The sequence below is a fragment of the Anopheles maculipalpis genome, chromosome 2RL, assembly GCF_943734695.1.
Source record: "Anopheles maculipalpis chromosome 2RL, idAnoMacuDA_375_x, whole genome shotgun sequence".
Taxonomy (NCBI): domain Eukaryota; kingdom Metazoa; phylum Arthropoda; class Insecta; order Diptera; family Culicidae; genus Anopheles; species Anopheles maculipalpis.
Window position 1 is genome coordinate 48297283 of NC_064871.1, and position 17903 is coordinate 48315185.

At 41.6% G+C, this 17903-nt stretch overlaps 4 protein-coding genes across 4 annotated transcripts; 3 read left to right on the forward strand and 1 right to left on the reverse strand.

The window, feature by feature from the left end:
- The first annotated feature begins 6169 nt into the window (after positions 1-6169).
- LOC126558209 (gustatory receptor for sugar taste 64a-like) lies at positions 6170-7855 on the forward strand. The gene is made up of 6 exons (XM_050214177.1): positions 6170-6278; positions 6373-6759; positions 6836-6999; positions 7067-7350; positions 7417-7579; positions 7658-7855. Exons 1-6 carry the CDS (start codon positions 6170-6172, stop codon positions 7853-7855), a joined length of 1305 nt encoding a protein of 434 aa, XP_050070134.1.
- Positions 7856-11748: 3893 nt separating this feature from the next.
- LOC126567208 (gustatory receptor for sugar taste 64a-like) lies at positions 11749-12863 on the forward strand. Its single transcript, XM_050223438.1, has 4 exons — positions 11749-11901; positions 12065-12339; positions 12396-12645; positions 12765-12863. Exons 1-4 carry the CDS (start codon positions 11749-11751, stop codon positions 12861-12863), a joined length of 777 nt encoding a protein of 258 aa, XP_050079395.1.
- Positions 12864-12874: 11 nt separating this feature from the next.
- Positions 12875-14543, reverse strand: LOC126558291 (gustatory receptor for sugar taste 64a-like). Its single transcript, XM_050214283.1, has 6 exons — positions 14126-14543; positions 13884-14047; positions 13536-13819; positions 13304-13466; positions 13089-13178; positions 12875-13009 (listed from the first exon to the last, which is right to left on the reverse strand). The coding sequence occupies exons 1-6, from the start codon at positions 14541-14543 to the stop codon at positions 12875-12877; spliced, it is 1254 nt and encodes a 417-aa protein (XP_050070240.1).
- Positions 14544-15600: 1057 nt separating this feature from the next.
- Positions 15601-16412, forward strand: LOC126559047 (glutathione S-transferase 1-1-like). Its single transcript, XM_050215150.1, has 3 exons — positions 15601-15690; positions 15753-16172; positions 16257-16412. Exons 1-3 carry the CDS (start codon positions 15601-15603, stop codon positions 16410-16412), a joined length of 666 nt encoding a protein of 221 aa, XP_050071107.1.
- Positions 16413-17903: the final 1491 nt, after the last annotated feature.

Here is a 17903-nt window from a genome sequence, read left to right on the forward strand (position 1 = left end):
TAATCCTTCATTTAAACTTACCTGCTTTGTATTATAACTTTTACCCTAAATTAGGCTTTCACTCGAACCACAATTTACAGTCAACACTTAGGCACGTACGCACATATAAATCTGTATTAGAGGCCGTTTATATCAAACACAAAATTTCACTATTCATGTCACAAAATCACTATGAAGTCATGCACTGCTTAAGCACTACTTTTTGCTGCAACTGATTCACATTATATCCACCACAGTCCGTTCATGAATCCTTCCACTTTACCCGGACACTTTGGGTTATCCCTCACAAAGTGGTCCCACGTCGTTCCACACGAACAGCTTCAATTGTGACGACCGACTAAGCATGCGCGTCCGTCCGGACATAGCTTAAATAGCTTACCGCGTGATCGGTCTACACTACTGGGGCTGGTGGTGGAAGCTGAATGAAGATGATGATAGTTGCTGTCACATCAGTCGCTGACACAGGGTAGCCGCCCTGTGACATTCACCTGGGATGTGATTTTGTTGCTTTCGAGGGAAGGGACCGACTGTGGGATTAACCGGGTTCCGCTGGGGAAGGGGATATATTGATGCTCATCTTTTAAGCATCTTCATGTTCTTGTCTGTGAGATGCGCGCACGTGTATGATCACTCTCGCTCTGTGCACTGAAGTTAGTCACTCTCGCTGCGGTACCAGTTTCACTTTCGTTCATATCACTCTCGCTCACGAAAGCACATCACGAAACTTTCCGTTAGCTGGAGGCGTAGCTTTTTATTGTAGGTATTGTTATGAGCGTAATTTTAGAGAATTATTGAAAAAATCAGTTTTCTTTGCTTTATTTCCCAAAAATTGATTATGTTTTATAGTAAATGGCAACGTTTATACTTATTTAATTATTTGATTGTAGAAAAATCAAGCGATATTGATCAGCTGCTGGAGCCCCTAAAACGGCACACGGTTGAGCGCTGTAATCTGCCAATCGATCATTCTTAAAGCAAATTTTATTATTCGCCATTATTGATTACTTTGTTTGTAGTTTATTTACTAATCACCAACATCTTAACTATCTTTCGTAGCAATTCGGCCAACCGTTCTATTTGAATAACAAAATAATATCCATCGTAACTTTGATCTTGTTGCAAATTTTTAGAACTGTTGCTAAGGGAAAAAATACATCTTTAAAATAATGACGTTAACGAGTGAGTTAAGGTAAAATAGTGTGAAGAGAAGATCCAAATTTAATTTTAAACTAATAGACTAAATCCACGACTACTAGCGTGCCTCGTGCAATTTAGTTTTTTATCTAAATAGCAAAAACATTCCTTTTGTGAGTCATTTTCTTAGATGAAGCAAAAACTTCTCAAGAACTTCTAAAGAACTTTATCTGTATTTTACAAATTTTAGAAGCCTAGGCTAGCATAGGTTAGAACAACAAAAACAAAAAAATTCAAAATACTTTCAATTTTATTATGTCCACCATAGAAACGCTGTGCATTTATTCGTTTCACTCACAAGCACGTGCTTCAGCTTCGTGCTTTTGGCGCGCTTCGTTCGGATCACTCACGCCGTCAGTCACTCACTGACGGTTACTGCAAGCACTCAGCTGGTTCGCTCTCGCACAAAGCCAACGGCAAATGCATGGTTGTGCATGCCGGTTTGTCCGCAGTCCTGTCTCGTAACACTATTACTAACCTACAAATTTGAATTGCCAGCCAGTAGCCGGTTTGAGGCTAGCTGTGATGATGGGAGTAGGTGAAACCGTACCAATTGTTACCGGTCAGCCCACGGGTGGATATGGGTGTGGTGCATCGATATGCATCGCATATCCAGGGACCAAGTTCAGATGCAATCAAAAGCAGTCCAAAGGAAACTGAACCCATCCAGTATGTATGTGTATGTATGCTAAGAGGGGAAAAAATACTGTCGACATCCATATGCAGATTACATCCAAAGCTGGACAATGTGTTGCAATATGACGCTTTTATTGACACATCAATCGATCGATCGGTAAAGGGATTTGTGTGAGGCGTAGCAGGAAAACAATAGGAAATCTTTTCCTCCTATGTCTATCAGATTGATATAGGGAAGTCGCATGCTACCAAGAAGATGAGTTGCATGACACACATTGTACGTGCTTTTTGTATGGTGATGATGATCCTATCTCATTCCCCTGCATAGGTTCGAAATGTTTATCTTAACGATAATATTTTTTTCTAAAACCATTGTTCTATACTTGCTTTTCTAATTTTGTTTTTTATTTCTACGATATGAAAACTGCCGAAAAAAGCAACATTAAAAGCACATTTTTCTTTGAATTCCAACCAAACGCTATTCCTACTTAAGTGTTGAGAAAAACTTACACAGCTTGTGCAACATCTTCACAACATTGTGTCTCTGCATCTGTGTTGCGAAATGCGCAATTTCCAGAGTGTTCCGAATTTTGCTCACATTATGATGTCGCATTTTCATCATCATCATTTCCGTTTTGGTCGTGTCAGCTTCGTTCCTACTTGTTCTAAGCATATAATGATGGAGCCCGTGCAGAACGTACTTGGTGCGTTTTGATGCAATGCTGAGAATACTTGCACCTGACGCTAAAATGGACAACTTTGGTCGGATTTTTTCCAGTTTGTGAACTCCACTTCGTTCAAGTCGTACTTCACCGTATCGAAGATGTTTGTCAAGAAGCAGATCTGTGTAGGACAATTTGTAAAACTACAAATCTTAAGAACCACCACCCAAACTCCTTGGTTCTCCGGAGCATACATCTTAGCAAGGACGCTTGCAGTGTAGTAAAATTCTTTCAAGCGACAAGTCGAGTGTCTGGTGGAGTTTTTTTTCCCTTAAAGGCCAAACTTCCCACAGGTCGCGTGGATTCGGAAATCCTCCAGAGAACTATGTTGTATCGTTGAAGTACAAACATAACAAATGTTAACCTTTGCTTTGGGTGGATTCTCCTGTTCGTACCGTACCGGGAGGTCTGAAAATGTAAGCGATAACATGTCGCTAGCGTCCAGGGGTTGAACAGGAAATAAATGCTTACTAAGTGCTGCTTGAAGCTGGACGGCATGAAGTGATTGTGGTAGCGAGTCTCACGAGATGTTCGCATCGGAAACATGAGCTTTTCGTTGTGTTCCCTCGGTAATGGGAGTGAGATACGGTGTGGCGTGGAAACTGATTGATTATCCGGTTATTGATGTGAAGGTTTGTGGAGAAACTTTAACCAATGGTACGTGTGCCTTGTGCCAAGTGAGTGTCTAGCAAAATTTATAGATGGCATTTTTTTCATACAGGAGTAGAAAAATCATGTAGTAAAGGTCCCTAGTAAAATTATGCAAAATGAAAATATCTATAAAACGATCAAATTTTTTACACGGTAATCAATATTTCATAGATTTTCATCTTGTGTTTGCCACCTGTTCACACCAGCAAATGTGTTTTAAAGCACTATTACCATAATCGCTGATAAGTGTGATGAGTGATTTGTGATGTGGGTATGGGAGAGTTAATATTTACTTAGCCTCTTAAGCTAATTGACTGTCAACGGATTACCGGTATTTAATGTCCGTCGGATGAATCTAACTGGGGGCAGCAATATATTCCAGCACAAGGACACAATTACACCATGTTCTACGATGAATGGCGAGAAATATGGATTGGAGAACATAAAATCGATCATTTAATCGGTGTTAACCGTCGGTGGAAGGACAAGAGATGCAACAATGTTTTAACAGTGTATTCTCAGTGTTGATTCATCCTTGTTTTGTTTTCTTTTTCAAGTTCAGAATATTCATGGCGGAGTCTTCAAAATAATTGGTACACGGAATCCTACAAAACAGGATTTCATACCACCAGAATGCTTTTGTTTCATACATCATGCAGAGAGTATGTGAAGCTATGAGAAGCTTTGATCTCTACGCCAGCGACAGAACAACCGCTGACAGGAGCCATACAATCATTTTGGCACAAAAACCGAAGCAAAAACTTTATAAAATAACTGGGACGAAGATGATATGGTGAGGAAGAAAAACAAAAATGTGCGAATGTTTGATCACCTTGGCAGTGATGAATTGAATTCAATTGTACTCGAAATTCAACTGACCGCTGTTAGTTCGTCCGCCTTAAAATACATTTTTAGGACACCTACTCAGCAGGAGCCAGGTATTATTGAATGCGATATGACTCTCTGGGTGTTAAGATACCTGTGGTGAGATGGAATCCAGGAGCCTTCAAAAATACTCCTGATGTTACAAGCAAGTTTCAACAGGGTGTTTTACAGTAATTGGGATATTTGTTTTTTAGTATTGTAATGTAACTATCCGTCCTTAGGATTAAACCTTGCCATCTTGTCTCTAAACAATTCTAGATTAATCTTAGCAGGATAAAGGTGCTTGACGTTCAATGAGAGGAGGCGGTTAGAGGTCAACGAGGAAAGGAAATCGAAGAAATGATAAAGGCTGTTGCAACGTCCCAGACAGTCAAGAAATAGGTCATTGCGATCACATATTGTGGAACGTGTTCTAACTGTCATTATAGAGCCTTTTGCTATTCTAAATCTCTATTTTTCTATCTCTTTATTCGTATCCGGACCGTCTCCCCGTAGTGAGGACTGGACTGACTATCTAACAACGTGGTATCGGAGAGTCTAGTAAGCCATTCGTTGGCTGGCGTGACCTATAGAAGGTCGTGAAGCCAAGAAGAAGAAGAATTTCTTGATTGAAAAGCTCTCCTTACTATAATTTATTGATTCATTTATGCATGTATGTATTTGTAATTTTTTATTTATTATTTATGAAAAACCTTAGTCGCTTCGACCTTAAATAACGAAACTAACAAAAGACAGCCGAAAACTAAAAGCTTAAACGAATTCAAAAACATTTATTAAATGGTTTGATCTATCTGAAACAGGAAAGATGCAGATCATGTTCAATGACAGAGGATCACGAGGGTGGAAGGGATGCTAAGGTCCCGTGACGTGAGGGTTAGGTAACAATCCCCCCCCCCCCTCCCTTGTTACCGTCCTTTGTTCAATATCGTCAAATTTTTATAGGTATAGGACATTAATATAATTAGCTTCAACATGGAGGTGCATGTTGGTAACTTGAATTTTCGTTTCTTTTTCACTGCCTTGGTCTTGTAATATGAAAATGCTAGAGTATGACTTTGTAACGCTCATCCACCGACGACCACGAGCATCCAATAATGCAATTATTGTATACATATCAGTCATAAAAAGTTTTTTTGCTTTCTATTTCATAGGAAAAAGTTATAAGAGAGTTTTCATCACGTTTTCCCTACCTTCTTTCTTGCACAACTTTTTTTCCTTTTTGTACAACTTGAACTTTTGTTTTATAAAGCTCATTCTTCTCTATTAATACAAAGGTTTAAAAAAATTATTTTAAATCAAAAAAACTTGTAATTTTCTGCAGCTTCCAAGCTTATAATTAAATTCGGTAAGATTATGAGCAAGCCCCTGCTTGATATACTTATGTTAAATAATACCTGTAGAAAATAAAAGTCAATCCCAAATTGCTCTCATTAAGTAATATTAATTGTTTTCGAAATTCTCTCTGGGTATACGGGCTCTTACCTAAACCTGCCACTTAAAGTTACATACTAGAGATAAACAGATACAAGATGTCATTTTCCTCGCTGTTATGCTAGCTTATTCATTCAATTTAACTTATTCTGACAACACATAAACATACACAAACATTTATGTGACGGCTCATCTTGTTTTCGATAACTACGCCCCGATTGAAAGTTAGACTGTAATTGTAAGTTTTAATTATGATTGAACGATTAATGAATTAACTCATGTGAGCATCCATCGTGAGCTAGAAAACAATTGCAATAGATTTTCCTCGCCCTCATTCGCCCGAGATGCGATTAATTCAGTTACCGGGGCACGTTAGAGGGATTGACCTTGCAACCAGAGTGCAACCACACTGATTCACACCATCAACGTAATGGTTTGTGTTGACTAAGGAAAACTGAAACTTGTAAACAACGTTACCACAACTCGCCACTAACGACCATTTGCCATCTCATGCAGGACACGCTCGTAATTCAATTATTTAACCGCAGCGAATGTGATTGCATTCGATAAGGGAAACATTTGCGCGCATACACCAAGAATTCCCGACCGCAAGCTCACGGAGCAAGCACTGCCATATTACCAGAACCACCATGATGCTTGTCACGAAAGGATTCGCGCTGCACCGGAAAGTGTGCCAGCGCTTTCAATCGAAGATGGTTGACGACGACCGGGATACCTTTCTGCGTGGCGTAAGACCTTGTAAGTCTGTTTCTGATCGCAGGTTTAAAACATGAGAAAATATTTTTTAACGATAAACGCATTGATTTGTTCTATTGCCTATTTTTCTTTACAGTCATCATACTCGGACAACTGTTTGGTATTTTCCCCATTTACGGTATCACAACAAACGATCCGACCCGGTTCCGGCTAAAGTGGTTTTCGCTGCGCGTCATCCTCAATCTTATCATCGTGGTAACTGCCATGCTGCAGGCGTACCTTGAGTACGGTCGGCTCAAGATGATCGGCACTAACGCGAAGAACGTTAGTGGATTGATTTTCTTTCTGGACGCTTGTCTGATTAATGTGCTGTTCCTCAATTTGGCCACCAAATGGCGTACGGTGGCGGCCAAATGGGACGAGGTGGATGAAACGTTTAACCGTGCTCCTTACCAGTTGGTGGGCTGGAGTTTGCGGAAGCGATTGTGCGTTGCTTCGTTTTCGTTGGTTTTCCTTGCCGCTGGTAAGAGCTTTCGACCGGTGATTTATCGATCCCCTTTTTACCAATAACGCTTCCCTCTTTCACGATTTTTCGTCAGTGGAGCATTGCCTATCGATAGCTAACGGTGCACATAATCAGTTTTACGAAGTACAGTACTGCAATTGGACGGTTTCGAACTACTTCCGGCATTATGCATTGCGTAGATTTGCGAATGTTTACATCAACTTCCCGTATAATCATCTGAGTGCGGCGTTCTTTACAGTAATAGGCGCCTGTAAGGTATGCAATCCGGATGTGTTGTACTAATAGCGTTTTGTCGCTTTTACAGTACGTGTCTTCCGCACTGACCATTTACTGGAATTATCAGGACATCTTTATTATTTTGATAAGCATCGGTTTGGCGACACGATTCCAGCAGATCAACAACCATCTAAAGATACTGTCCGACGGCGTCTTGATACCGGGAGAAGACTTTTGGATACGAGTTCGTACGAACTATGTGTCGGTGTGTGAGCTGCTGGATGATGTCGATCGCGTTATCTCGTGGACGATGCTGATCTCTTGCGCTACCAATCTGTACTACATTTGTCTCCAGATTTTGCACGTTTCCAAGTGAGTGTGAGGAGGACCTCTGGTGCCTAATGTAGGTGATTTGATGACTTGTGATCCCTGTTTTAGGAAGCTGGCTAACACGGTCGAGGATGCTTACTATTGGTTTTCGTTGGTATTTTTGATCGTACGCACCGTGATCGTGTTTTTGTCCGCGGCACACATACATGACTGTGCAAAGAAGCCGCTGGATATCATTATGAAAATTCCCAACGTTGGGTGGTGTGTTGAGGTAAGAAAATGTCTAACTGTTTGTTGGAAAGCAAATTACATTCTAAGGTGTTTTTGAACACTTCACATTTTTTCTAAGCTTGAACGTTTCTCGACACAATTGAAAAGCGAAAAGGTGGCTCTCTCGGGAATGGGATTTTTCAGTCTCACGCGTCAACTGCTGTTTTCGGTAAGTCACTGTGTGTCGGGATTTGTTGGAAAACTGGAAATTGGGAATGTTTTTCTTGCAGATGGCTGGAACAATTGTGACGTACGAGTTAGTGATGCTAAAGTTTGACGAAGAATCCGAAAGTAAGGGCAACATTCCGCTGTGTACCAAGTTTTCGTTTGAAAAGTTTTGAATTAATCCAATAAAATCTTACAAAACTAGCGTTAAACGTGTTTGAAAACCGCATTGATTGATTTGCTGCGCACCGTGTTCATTAGCGTCTATTGGAAGATGTGCTCGTATCAAACTTGTTTGGTTTCTGTTTCGTACCTACGCGCGATACCAGGTATGACCGGTTTCGGCAAAGACGTTCTCAAACAGTGAAGATATGATTTTTTCGCTTCTATTGGGACATACACATGAGGACACAAAAAAACGCAAACTTGCAGCAACTAGTTGCGACAAGCAAAATAGCCCACTGATACGAGTTTTTGTCGAAGTAAAGTTTTTAACTTCATTCTAACCGAACGCATCACGGGTACGACGCTCTGCTGGTGGAGTGGTACAGCAATGGAGATTCTTGAGCAACGAACCGGACCGCTTTTATACGTCGGATAACTTTTTCCTCAAAGGTGATTCAACGCCCCATGATGAGCCGACCGGTGAGCACGTACTTTGATTCGTACTTCACTCGTTAATAAATCTGCATGAAGCGCTCCCTCATTGAGGTTGGTGAGTCGGATTTCGGAGTGGCAAAGTTCAATCACTAGTGTTATTTCACGCGGATTCGAATTTGATTCCACCCGTACTCGATGACATTTGTACTGTGCAATCGATGTCGTAGACCTTGGGTTGCCGTCAAACGGTGCGGACACTTGGGTGGCGAGCGATGATTGCATTTAATGATAGACTCTGATAGTTTGCGATGGAGATGAAAAAAAAAATATTGTGATGCAGTACAGAAAAAGTTATGAATGATTTAAATCGAAAGATGCTTCAAATTTTCTGGTACTTAACGTATGTTTTATCCCTCATACGTATGTATGTTGTCGTATTTGCAAACAATTTATATCTTGTAACAATATATCCTTGACAATACGGCACTGGACCGTCATAAAAAAAGAAACAATATATCCCGGGCACTCACACGGAAGGTGTAGATATGGTATTCAATCCGAAGCATTCTCTCAAGTTTGACTACTCATATTTTTATCTACTTCTTCATATTTTTTCTGTTGCACTGCAAACTTCATCCGTTTTTTTTATTCGCGATTTCTGGTTTATATGATATAAGCGTCAATACTGAGTCAGAGTTAAATATTAAAGTTAATCAGAAGATTCAAACAACAGCTACCAGTGCAAGGAAGAGATGTAGCAAATAATCAATTTGCCTGTGAAAAAGTTCACAGGTTTTCTTGTCAGGTTGGTAGGATAGTCACTTTACAGCTACTGATACAGCGTCCATCTTATAATATAAGAAGTCACGAATTCTAATAGCTAATGATATGTAGGAAATTGTCAGGATGCAAAGGCAACACAAAAAGGTCCCATCTGCTGCATATTTTCGACAATCTTCTAATGAGTGTTATTTTTGAACTCCCGATTGCTATAGTCAACCGAGGCGCTGCTGCCTGGAGGACCATTTTTGTGCAGAAGCCTTGTTGTGTCATCTCCTCTTACTTTAAATCGTGATGTTCTGACGATAAAGTACTGGAAGTAGTATAAGTCAGTTGTACAGGTGAACAAAAGTATGTGTTCGTCAATAAATCTGAGGATTATGAAAATCCTTGAATAGAACCACATCATCTGGAGCCCCTTGCTACAGATTTCGTCGGAAGCTACCAAGCTGGATTTGTTGGAGGCAAATCGACAACAAACCAAATCTTCACTCTACGGCAGATCCTCCAAAAATGTCGGGAGCACCAGATCCCTACGCAGCACTTGTTCAATGACTTCAAGCCGATCTACGATACCATAGATCGGAGCTGGTACGGCTGCTAAAGGCCACTATGGACGGGGTGCAGTGCAAGGTGAGAGTTTCGAGCATACTGTCGGAATCGTTCGAATCTCACCGGGGTTTGAGGCAAGGAGACGGACTCTCCTGTTTGTTGTTCAACATCGCTCTTTAGGGTGTCATGCGAAGCGCGGGCTTCGACATCCGGGGCACGATTTTCACCCGATCTCTCCAATTCCTTGGAGGCCTGTGGCGGTGTGCGAGGCGTACACCCGACTGAAACGCGAGGCCAATAGAATTGGATTGAACGACGAAGACAAAATACCTGCTTGCCGGAGGCTCTGCCGGCGGGTGCCGGCGGCTGAAGACTAAGGACTATCTTTGGGGCCCGTGTTGTGGATGCCGGACTCATGCCCCACCAAGAAGGTGCTCGTCAGCGACCCGTTCGGCACGAGGCGTAGAGGAGCACAGCGAGCTCGTTGGCTGGATCAGAGTGGAGTCTAATCTGTCGGAGATCGGATACAGCCGTGGCTGGAGGGCTGCAGCCTTAGACCGAGTTTCCTGGAAACTAATTGGAGACATGGGCATGTCGACACGACTTGTTCAATCCTGAATAGGCCAAGAAGAAGAAGAAGAAGAAGAAGAACTTTTCAAATTGGACGACGTAGAGTTATTTAGCCAACAAAGTTAATTACTTAACATGATAAGAAATATAAAGAAAACCAAACTGGAAGCACAGTACGATGGAATATTGAATAAGAATTTGCAGTAAAATTGGAAAATGTAACGAAACGCATAGTTCTGAATTGTTAATTGAATTTAGTATTGAAATTACTAAAACTTTTATATAATTTTTAATCCGCTTTCCGCAATATAGTGGTACTCTACTACTATATTTTATTCAATTTTAATACGTGCTGTGCATGTCAAACGATCTATTACACAAGGTGTCTCGATTTACTTCACCACGTACACCAATAAATTCATATCGCTTCACATCATTTGCATGATGGTGAGTAAACAAATCGCAACGGATTAATTTGTATTATTGTGACTCAACTAGCTGAACTAGCCAAAACAATCTTATACACTCCGTACCCCGTATCGTGCACACTTTATGGCGTGCCGTAATACGATTAGATTATTAGGTCCTTGGCGGTACTTCAATTTTCATAACAACCTACGGTGGTCACTTTGACACCAAGTCCTTGAAAGCGTGTCGCGTCAAAAAACTGCCCAGCAGCGTGACAACCCCCTAAACGGAAGCTGATCCAGCCGAGCGTGATTTATCATTCGATCGAGTCGGCTGTACCGGTGAGCAGCTCCTGATGGCGTTCGGTGCACGATGATTGAAGTTGGTTTCGGGTTTCGTAAGCCACCGAGGCCGGTTCGCAATATCAGCAAGCAGCAGCAGAATCGTTCTAGGTGGCAGTGGTTGCGAAAGCGTGGAAATGTAACATTCGTTAGGCCCGCAGAAGAAATCGATGATCGGAAGGAACGCTTCTATCTGGCCATTGCATCTGGTATGCGTTGGTGCTCGGAGGTGTTTTATTTAACAATAAAAAATGTTTACTACATTTTCTCTTCACTAAACACGAACAGTTCTTCGCTGGGCTCGGATAATCGGCGTATTTCCGCTGTCCAACATTACGGCTCCCGATCCGGATGGGTTTCGGTTTAACTATTTTTCACCATTCATCGTTCTGAGCGTTCTGGCCATTGTTGGAGGTTTGTTCATCATGATCGCCGCCCTGATACGGCTTAGCCGCGTAGGCATAAATGCGATGAATATTGCTGAACCAATCTTTTTTGCGACGTGTACACTGCTGAATCTTCTATTCATTCGCCTAGCGAAAGTTTGGCGCAGTTTTATGCTCTTTTGGTCCCATCGGGAGGAAATGTTCTTTGCCCGTCCGTACGGTGCGATAAATCTGCGACGAAAGTTAATCCGTATGGCGTTTTGCATAATTGTTTCCGCTTTCGGTAGGCAAATAAAGTGTGTGTTTATGGAGAGTGTGGTGCAGTTAATCAATTTGTAAATGGTTTTCTATTTTCAGTGGAACATGTAATGTACGTTATCAACCAGGCATACAACGTGTATCACGAAAGTTTAGCCTGCCGATATAATGTGACCCACCCATTGAAACTGTACGGTTCTTTGACCTTCCGATCGGTGTATCTTTCCGTTCCGTACCATCATTTCACAACGGCATTTTTACTGGTAAGCAGCCGCTTGAAAACCAATCATAATCCACTAAGCTTGTGCGAATGCTCGCATTCCGAATTGCATACTTTTGGGCGTTTAGTGATAACGGTTAGGTTAAGTTACACTAGCCGAGTTTATAATTATTTATCCTGCTTAATTTAAAATTCTTCGCCTCCAGTATACAACAATTTCGCTAACATTCGTCTGGACGTTTACCGACCTCTTTCTCATGCTGATTGCCTCCGGTATATCGTGCCGGTTCGAGCAACTTAACAAGCGTATCAATGCTAATCTGCAAAACAGCACCGAAGCTTTTTGGGGTGAAATGAGAACACATTTCGTCGGTCTGATGGAGTTGGTTGAGCAAACGAACAGGATCATTGGCCCGATAGTGATCGTTTCCTGTGCCAACGATATGTACTTTCTATGTCTGCAGACGCTCAACACGATAGAGTACGTAAAGGTGGTTGACAATCCTGCACAAACGATAATAAATCATTTAATTGCAGACATAAACCGTTCCCCATCAATGAGTGGTACTTTCGATATTCGTTTACTTTTCTGATATTGCGGACCTCTGTGAAGCTGTGGTATACGGCCGCCGTAGACGAAAAGTCCACACGAACCAACAAGCTCGTGCAAAAGGTGCGCAGTGAGAATTACAATGATGAGGTGGAAATCTTGCGCATCTGTTCCGGAGCCGGTGTCTCCATCTCTGGTATGGGATTCTTTAATATCTCACGCAAAATATTTCTTACCGTAAGTATGTTAAGTATACCGTTGTTATGCTTCCTTGCGTAAGTATGGGAGATGTTTTTTTTTAATTGAAGATCGAGTTGGTGTTTTTTTTATATCAAATATCTTAACGACATCCTCAGATGGCTGGATCTATTCTAACATACGAGTTGGTGTTGATACGATTCCATCGTTCTTCGCAAGGAGCAGGACAGGAGCGGCCCTGTGCCTACATTGACTGATGATGGTGAGCTTAGTTGGCGCTGCTCTCCATCTTTGGTTCGAACAGAAATTCCTCAGTAGAACATTCTCGTACAATGCCCTGGTTGGCAGTACTTTGAGCAAAATGCAACATCACCAGCTCATACGTAATAACCGCTCCAAGCATCTGTTGGTATAAGAATCATAGATTGAAAATGAATATCTAATAAAGCTTTTTTATACATAAATTGTTCTGTAATGTTTACTGTTAACATAGTTCTCTTGGTGAGCTGGAACAATCCCATCGCGCTGACTGCTATTGAAGTTTTACGTATAAAAGTGTAAAACCTTTCCAACTGTGGAAGATTTGGGTTTAGAAATGATTTGAGAAAATGTTTGTATTAGCGCATATTTGACGGACATGACGGAGACAATTTTGTGTTCCTAAAAATATATGCAATTCGCACAAGCTATTGCTCACCTCTTCACACCATCCTTTCGTTGGGATGCGACGGCAGAGTTTGAGTGGCTTCAAGGCAACTTCATGTACAGCTGAACAGTGATGCAAAGTTAAAAACGTACGAAGTATAACGAAGCATAGTGAGTAATAGGTAAACACAGACATGATAATAAATTTTTCCGTTCTAAGGAAGAGAAGAAAGAAATTGAATTTACAAAAAAAAAAAGTTTAGTTGTGCCAACATTAAACTTACCCTACTAAATGAAACAGTTGATAGCAGATGAGGTAAAGATTAGTGCCACAAGAAACTACTAACAGTGGAGAACATATGCTCATGACGTGTTCCAACAGCTCACATACTACCACGTAGTCTGAGTGAATTTCGCTCCAAAACTTTTCTCTTGCGATTACCTGTACGTTGCTGTAGAATTGAATTCTAGCATTTATACGATTGAAGTAATCACCGATAGAATCGGTGATCATTATTAGCAATACATCCTGCACAGTCCAGGCCATCGTGAGTGCTGTGTTAGCGTACTGAATCGGAAAGAAAATGGTGGCTTAACACTCTGCAGTTACAAATGAAAAGACGCAATGTTACTTCTAAAAAGATAAACGATGGGAAGCTGTAGGGTACTCGTCGGAATAAGAACCCATAAGTACGCAACGCGTAGTACTCGGGAAGATTGCTGTACTCCCAGTTACACACGCGTCCTTCGTCAACTTTCGCGTACACAGTTTTCCCGATCGACAGCATATGCTCCACTGAGGTAACAAGTATAAAGAACAAAACATCATCGTCTTCACGCTTGGCACACTAGCTTGATTTATTTCTTCCCTTACCAAATCCCATGCTCAATAGAAGCAACGCTATGGCACGGATGCGGCGAGTGGATCGTGTATCCTGCTGACGGGCATTGTACTGCATCACTTCCATTGCTTCCACTTGGTCCCATTTAGCTACCATCGAAGGCCAATGGTGCGCTACACGCAACAAAAGCAGCATAATAATGATCACATCTGCGTAAAAGAGTGGTCCGATAATGTTGTCCGCATTGACACCGATAACTTGCAACCGATCGTACTCTACGACGCACAGGAACAGTCCAACCACCATCAGCACCAAACAGAGAACTGTTTGGAAGGAGCACCAACGAAGCTGCCACCGGGATGGTTTACGGTACAGGACACCGTAGAGCGGAAGTTGTCCAAATAGCATAAATATGACCAGTATCGGTCGGATGGTGCTGTAAAAACTCATCGCACTTTTGGCCGTTTCGGTTGCTGTCGTTGTACTGTTGAGCTGAGGACACGGTGGACATATGACACTGTTTTGTGTGCTGAAACACCAACACCGCTCGAGGGTAATTAATTGCACCCGATTTACCGTTGAGCGAATGCTGGTTCATTTCCAGCAAGCAGCATTAACGTGAGATAGGACAGATTGTGCCAAGGCAGCGTAGAGCCAGTGATTTATTGTGAAATGATGCATTATGCTAATGTTTGATTTTAGAATAGATTCAGTGTTCTCGTCAGCCATTTTTGTTGCCTAATGATAGCCGTTTTAAAAACAAAGTTAGCCGTGTCTGACTGTTTTTTTCAAAAATTGTCTTTGAATATTTTTTTCTCGTATTGCATAGTTTTGGGCGCTACAGTGTACTTCTCCTTCTAGGCTTAACGAACTTATAGGTCACGCCGGCCATCAATATGGCTTTCTAGACTGCCGATACCTCGTAGTTGCGCAGTCAGTCCTCACTACGGGGGAGAAGGTCCGGATAGGATATGAACCCGGGTCCCGCCGTTTCAAGACCGGCGCCGATGTCGCCTACACCACTGGGCCGCCCCGGTACAGTGTACTAAAATCTCCAAATTGCTAACTCTCCAAAAAAGTATGCCGTATCGGTTGAGTTACCAAACGTTTAAACTTAAAGAATAAGCAAAGTTATCTCATTGCTACAGTTCGATAAATAGTATATTCAGTAGCTGCATTTCAAGGCAAAAGATAACACCGGTTAGCGCCATGGACAAGCATAATCAATGCTGTAATCATCGTTCAATGGCAAAGTAAAGCATATCGCCTTATCGGGCCTATCGCAACAAATGTACGGCGAGAAACATTGCGGCCAATGTTGAATCGTCCGTTATCTATGACCAAACATGGTGTGTGAAGCTTTATCGTCCGCCGGTAAAAAGCGGCATGCATTTGAAATCAAGCTCTCGGCCAACCCGTAGTGCGTTCAGTCTTTCGCGACGAGTTCGAAGTTTAGACGCTGTGACCGGGAAGGATAGTGGTTCTTGGATTATTTTAAGCTGCGAAAATGCCTGCTCCGACGTTATACTACTTCCCGATGAGCCCGCCAGCACGTTCGGTGTTGCTTTTGATTAAGGAACTTGAACTGCCCGTTAATGTAAGTGTGCCTGTGTGAACGTTAAATGTGATCGATAAGTTGAGGCTCCATTCTGTTTCCAGCTGAAAGAGGTTAACCCGATGGCCGGTGAAACACGCACCGAAGAGTTCATGCGCATGAACCCGCAACATACCATTCCGACGCTGGATGATAACGGATTCTATCTGGCCGAATCACGTGCCATTCTATCATATCTGATCGACGCATACCGTCCCGGGCATACGCTCTATCCAAACATCCCCAAGGAAAAGGCACTTATCAATCGGGTGCTGCATCACGATCTCGGGTCGTTCTATCCGAAGTTTTTCGGCACCATTGGAGCATTGTTCTCCGGCACGGTTACAGAAATTTCGGAAGAGATGAAAACTAACGCCCACAAGGCGTTGGCCGATTTGGAAAACTACCTGATCCGTAATGATTACTTTGCGGGGGAAAATCCCACTATCGCCGACCTGTCACTGCTACCAACGATCGCCTCAGCTGTGGTATGAAGGGTGGCTAAATTATGTTAGTCATCTTATTTGTGTGAAACATTAATCTATCTTTACATGCCTTCTTTCTTGCAGCACTGTGGTTTGGATTTGACAAAATTCAAACGATTAAATGCTTGGTACGAAAGTTGTCAGGAGTTGAAAGGCTACCATGAAGATCAGGAAGCTGCCCGACAGGTTGGCGAGTATCTTCGCTCCAAATTTCCGGCCGGTTTGGAACCTTTGAATTAGTGCAGTTACTGACGATGAAAACCGGGTTTAATACCAAGGCGCTGCAAAATGTTCAAGATAATGAAACAGTATCGGCTAGCTCGATGACGTCTTGTGCGGTGATGAAAGGAAAGATAAGACGCGGATGTTGTTAAAGATTTGCCAGACCACATGTGTGTTACTGGCGTGATTGGTGTTAATAAAGGTGTGTTTTACAGTAGTTGTGAGATGTTGTGCAGTCACCTATCATAACCGTTTGACGACGACTATCTTCAGACTTGAAGATTAAACCGTCCACTTCTATAAGTAGACCTCTGTAGTTAAAATTAGTAGGTGTATAAAGATTTCAAGCTGAATCGATTGACCGAGATAACTTTAATGAAATGACTCTCCAATTTTTGATCCGATGAATAAACTACTCAACTAAGTTCTAAGAAAGTCTAGAGATAACTCTAACTTATTGAAATATTTCGATACATTTATTCATACGTTTTTAATATCTTAACTAGGATCTTGTGGTGCTTGTATTATGATGAAACTGTTGTTTTTTTATTTAGAGTTTAAAGTTACTTTTAAATGAACAGCTATCATAATTAGTTCTTATAATCTTGATAAGTTCTTATAATCTTGAAGATGTAGGTGACAACGCGCCGGTCTTCAAAAGGCAGGACCGAGGTTCAAGTCCCATCCTTTCTCCCGTAGTGACGACTGACTACCCATTTACGTGGCATTAGCAAGTCTAGTAAGCCATTCGATGGCCGGCGTGACTTTAGAGGTCGGTTAAGCCAAGAAGAAAAGAAGTATCTTGAAAACTTAATAACTAATATTGTATATAAATACTAAGAATGAAACACTTGTAACAATTTTCAAGGCGTAAAGAAAAAAGAAAATTATCAATATTGCTAAAACAGCTAAAAACTGCATACATACAAACAAATCTTGGAGAGTCCAGGGAAACTACGACAAACGCTGCACGCTAGTTGACTTCTAGACACTAAAACGGCGGACTTTTGACGCGCAGAGACTATTGGTAGCTCACCATAGGATCGACTCGCCGGAACTGATCACAAGACTCAACTTATACGCACCATGCTAAAATGTTATTTGACATAGACAAAGGCCGTACATGTTTTGGTTCCTCTGAACAGATCCTCGTTATGTGCCGTGATTTTAATTCCTGTTTGTGATCGTTTCGTAGGAGACGGAGGAGACGCATTTGTGCTGTACGTCTCCTACTTTTTTATTTCATAAAGGGCGCCTCCCTTCTAACATGTAAAAAAATTAATAAAGGGTGGTAACTGGCAGTCCATTGAATTTCAATAAACAAATACAAACACAATTGAAGCAACTCTAGATAACAGTGTAGCTAGAATTATTTCCTCAGTTAAAATCTCTAGGTTGGCCAGGGTGTTATAAAACTACTTAATTTCTATTTCCCATCCTCAAGTACGATGAAATCTCCGAATTGTTAGACGGATCTGCTATGTTTAACTTTTTACTTGAAACTGATTT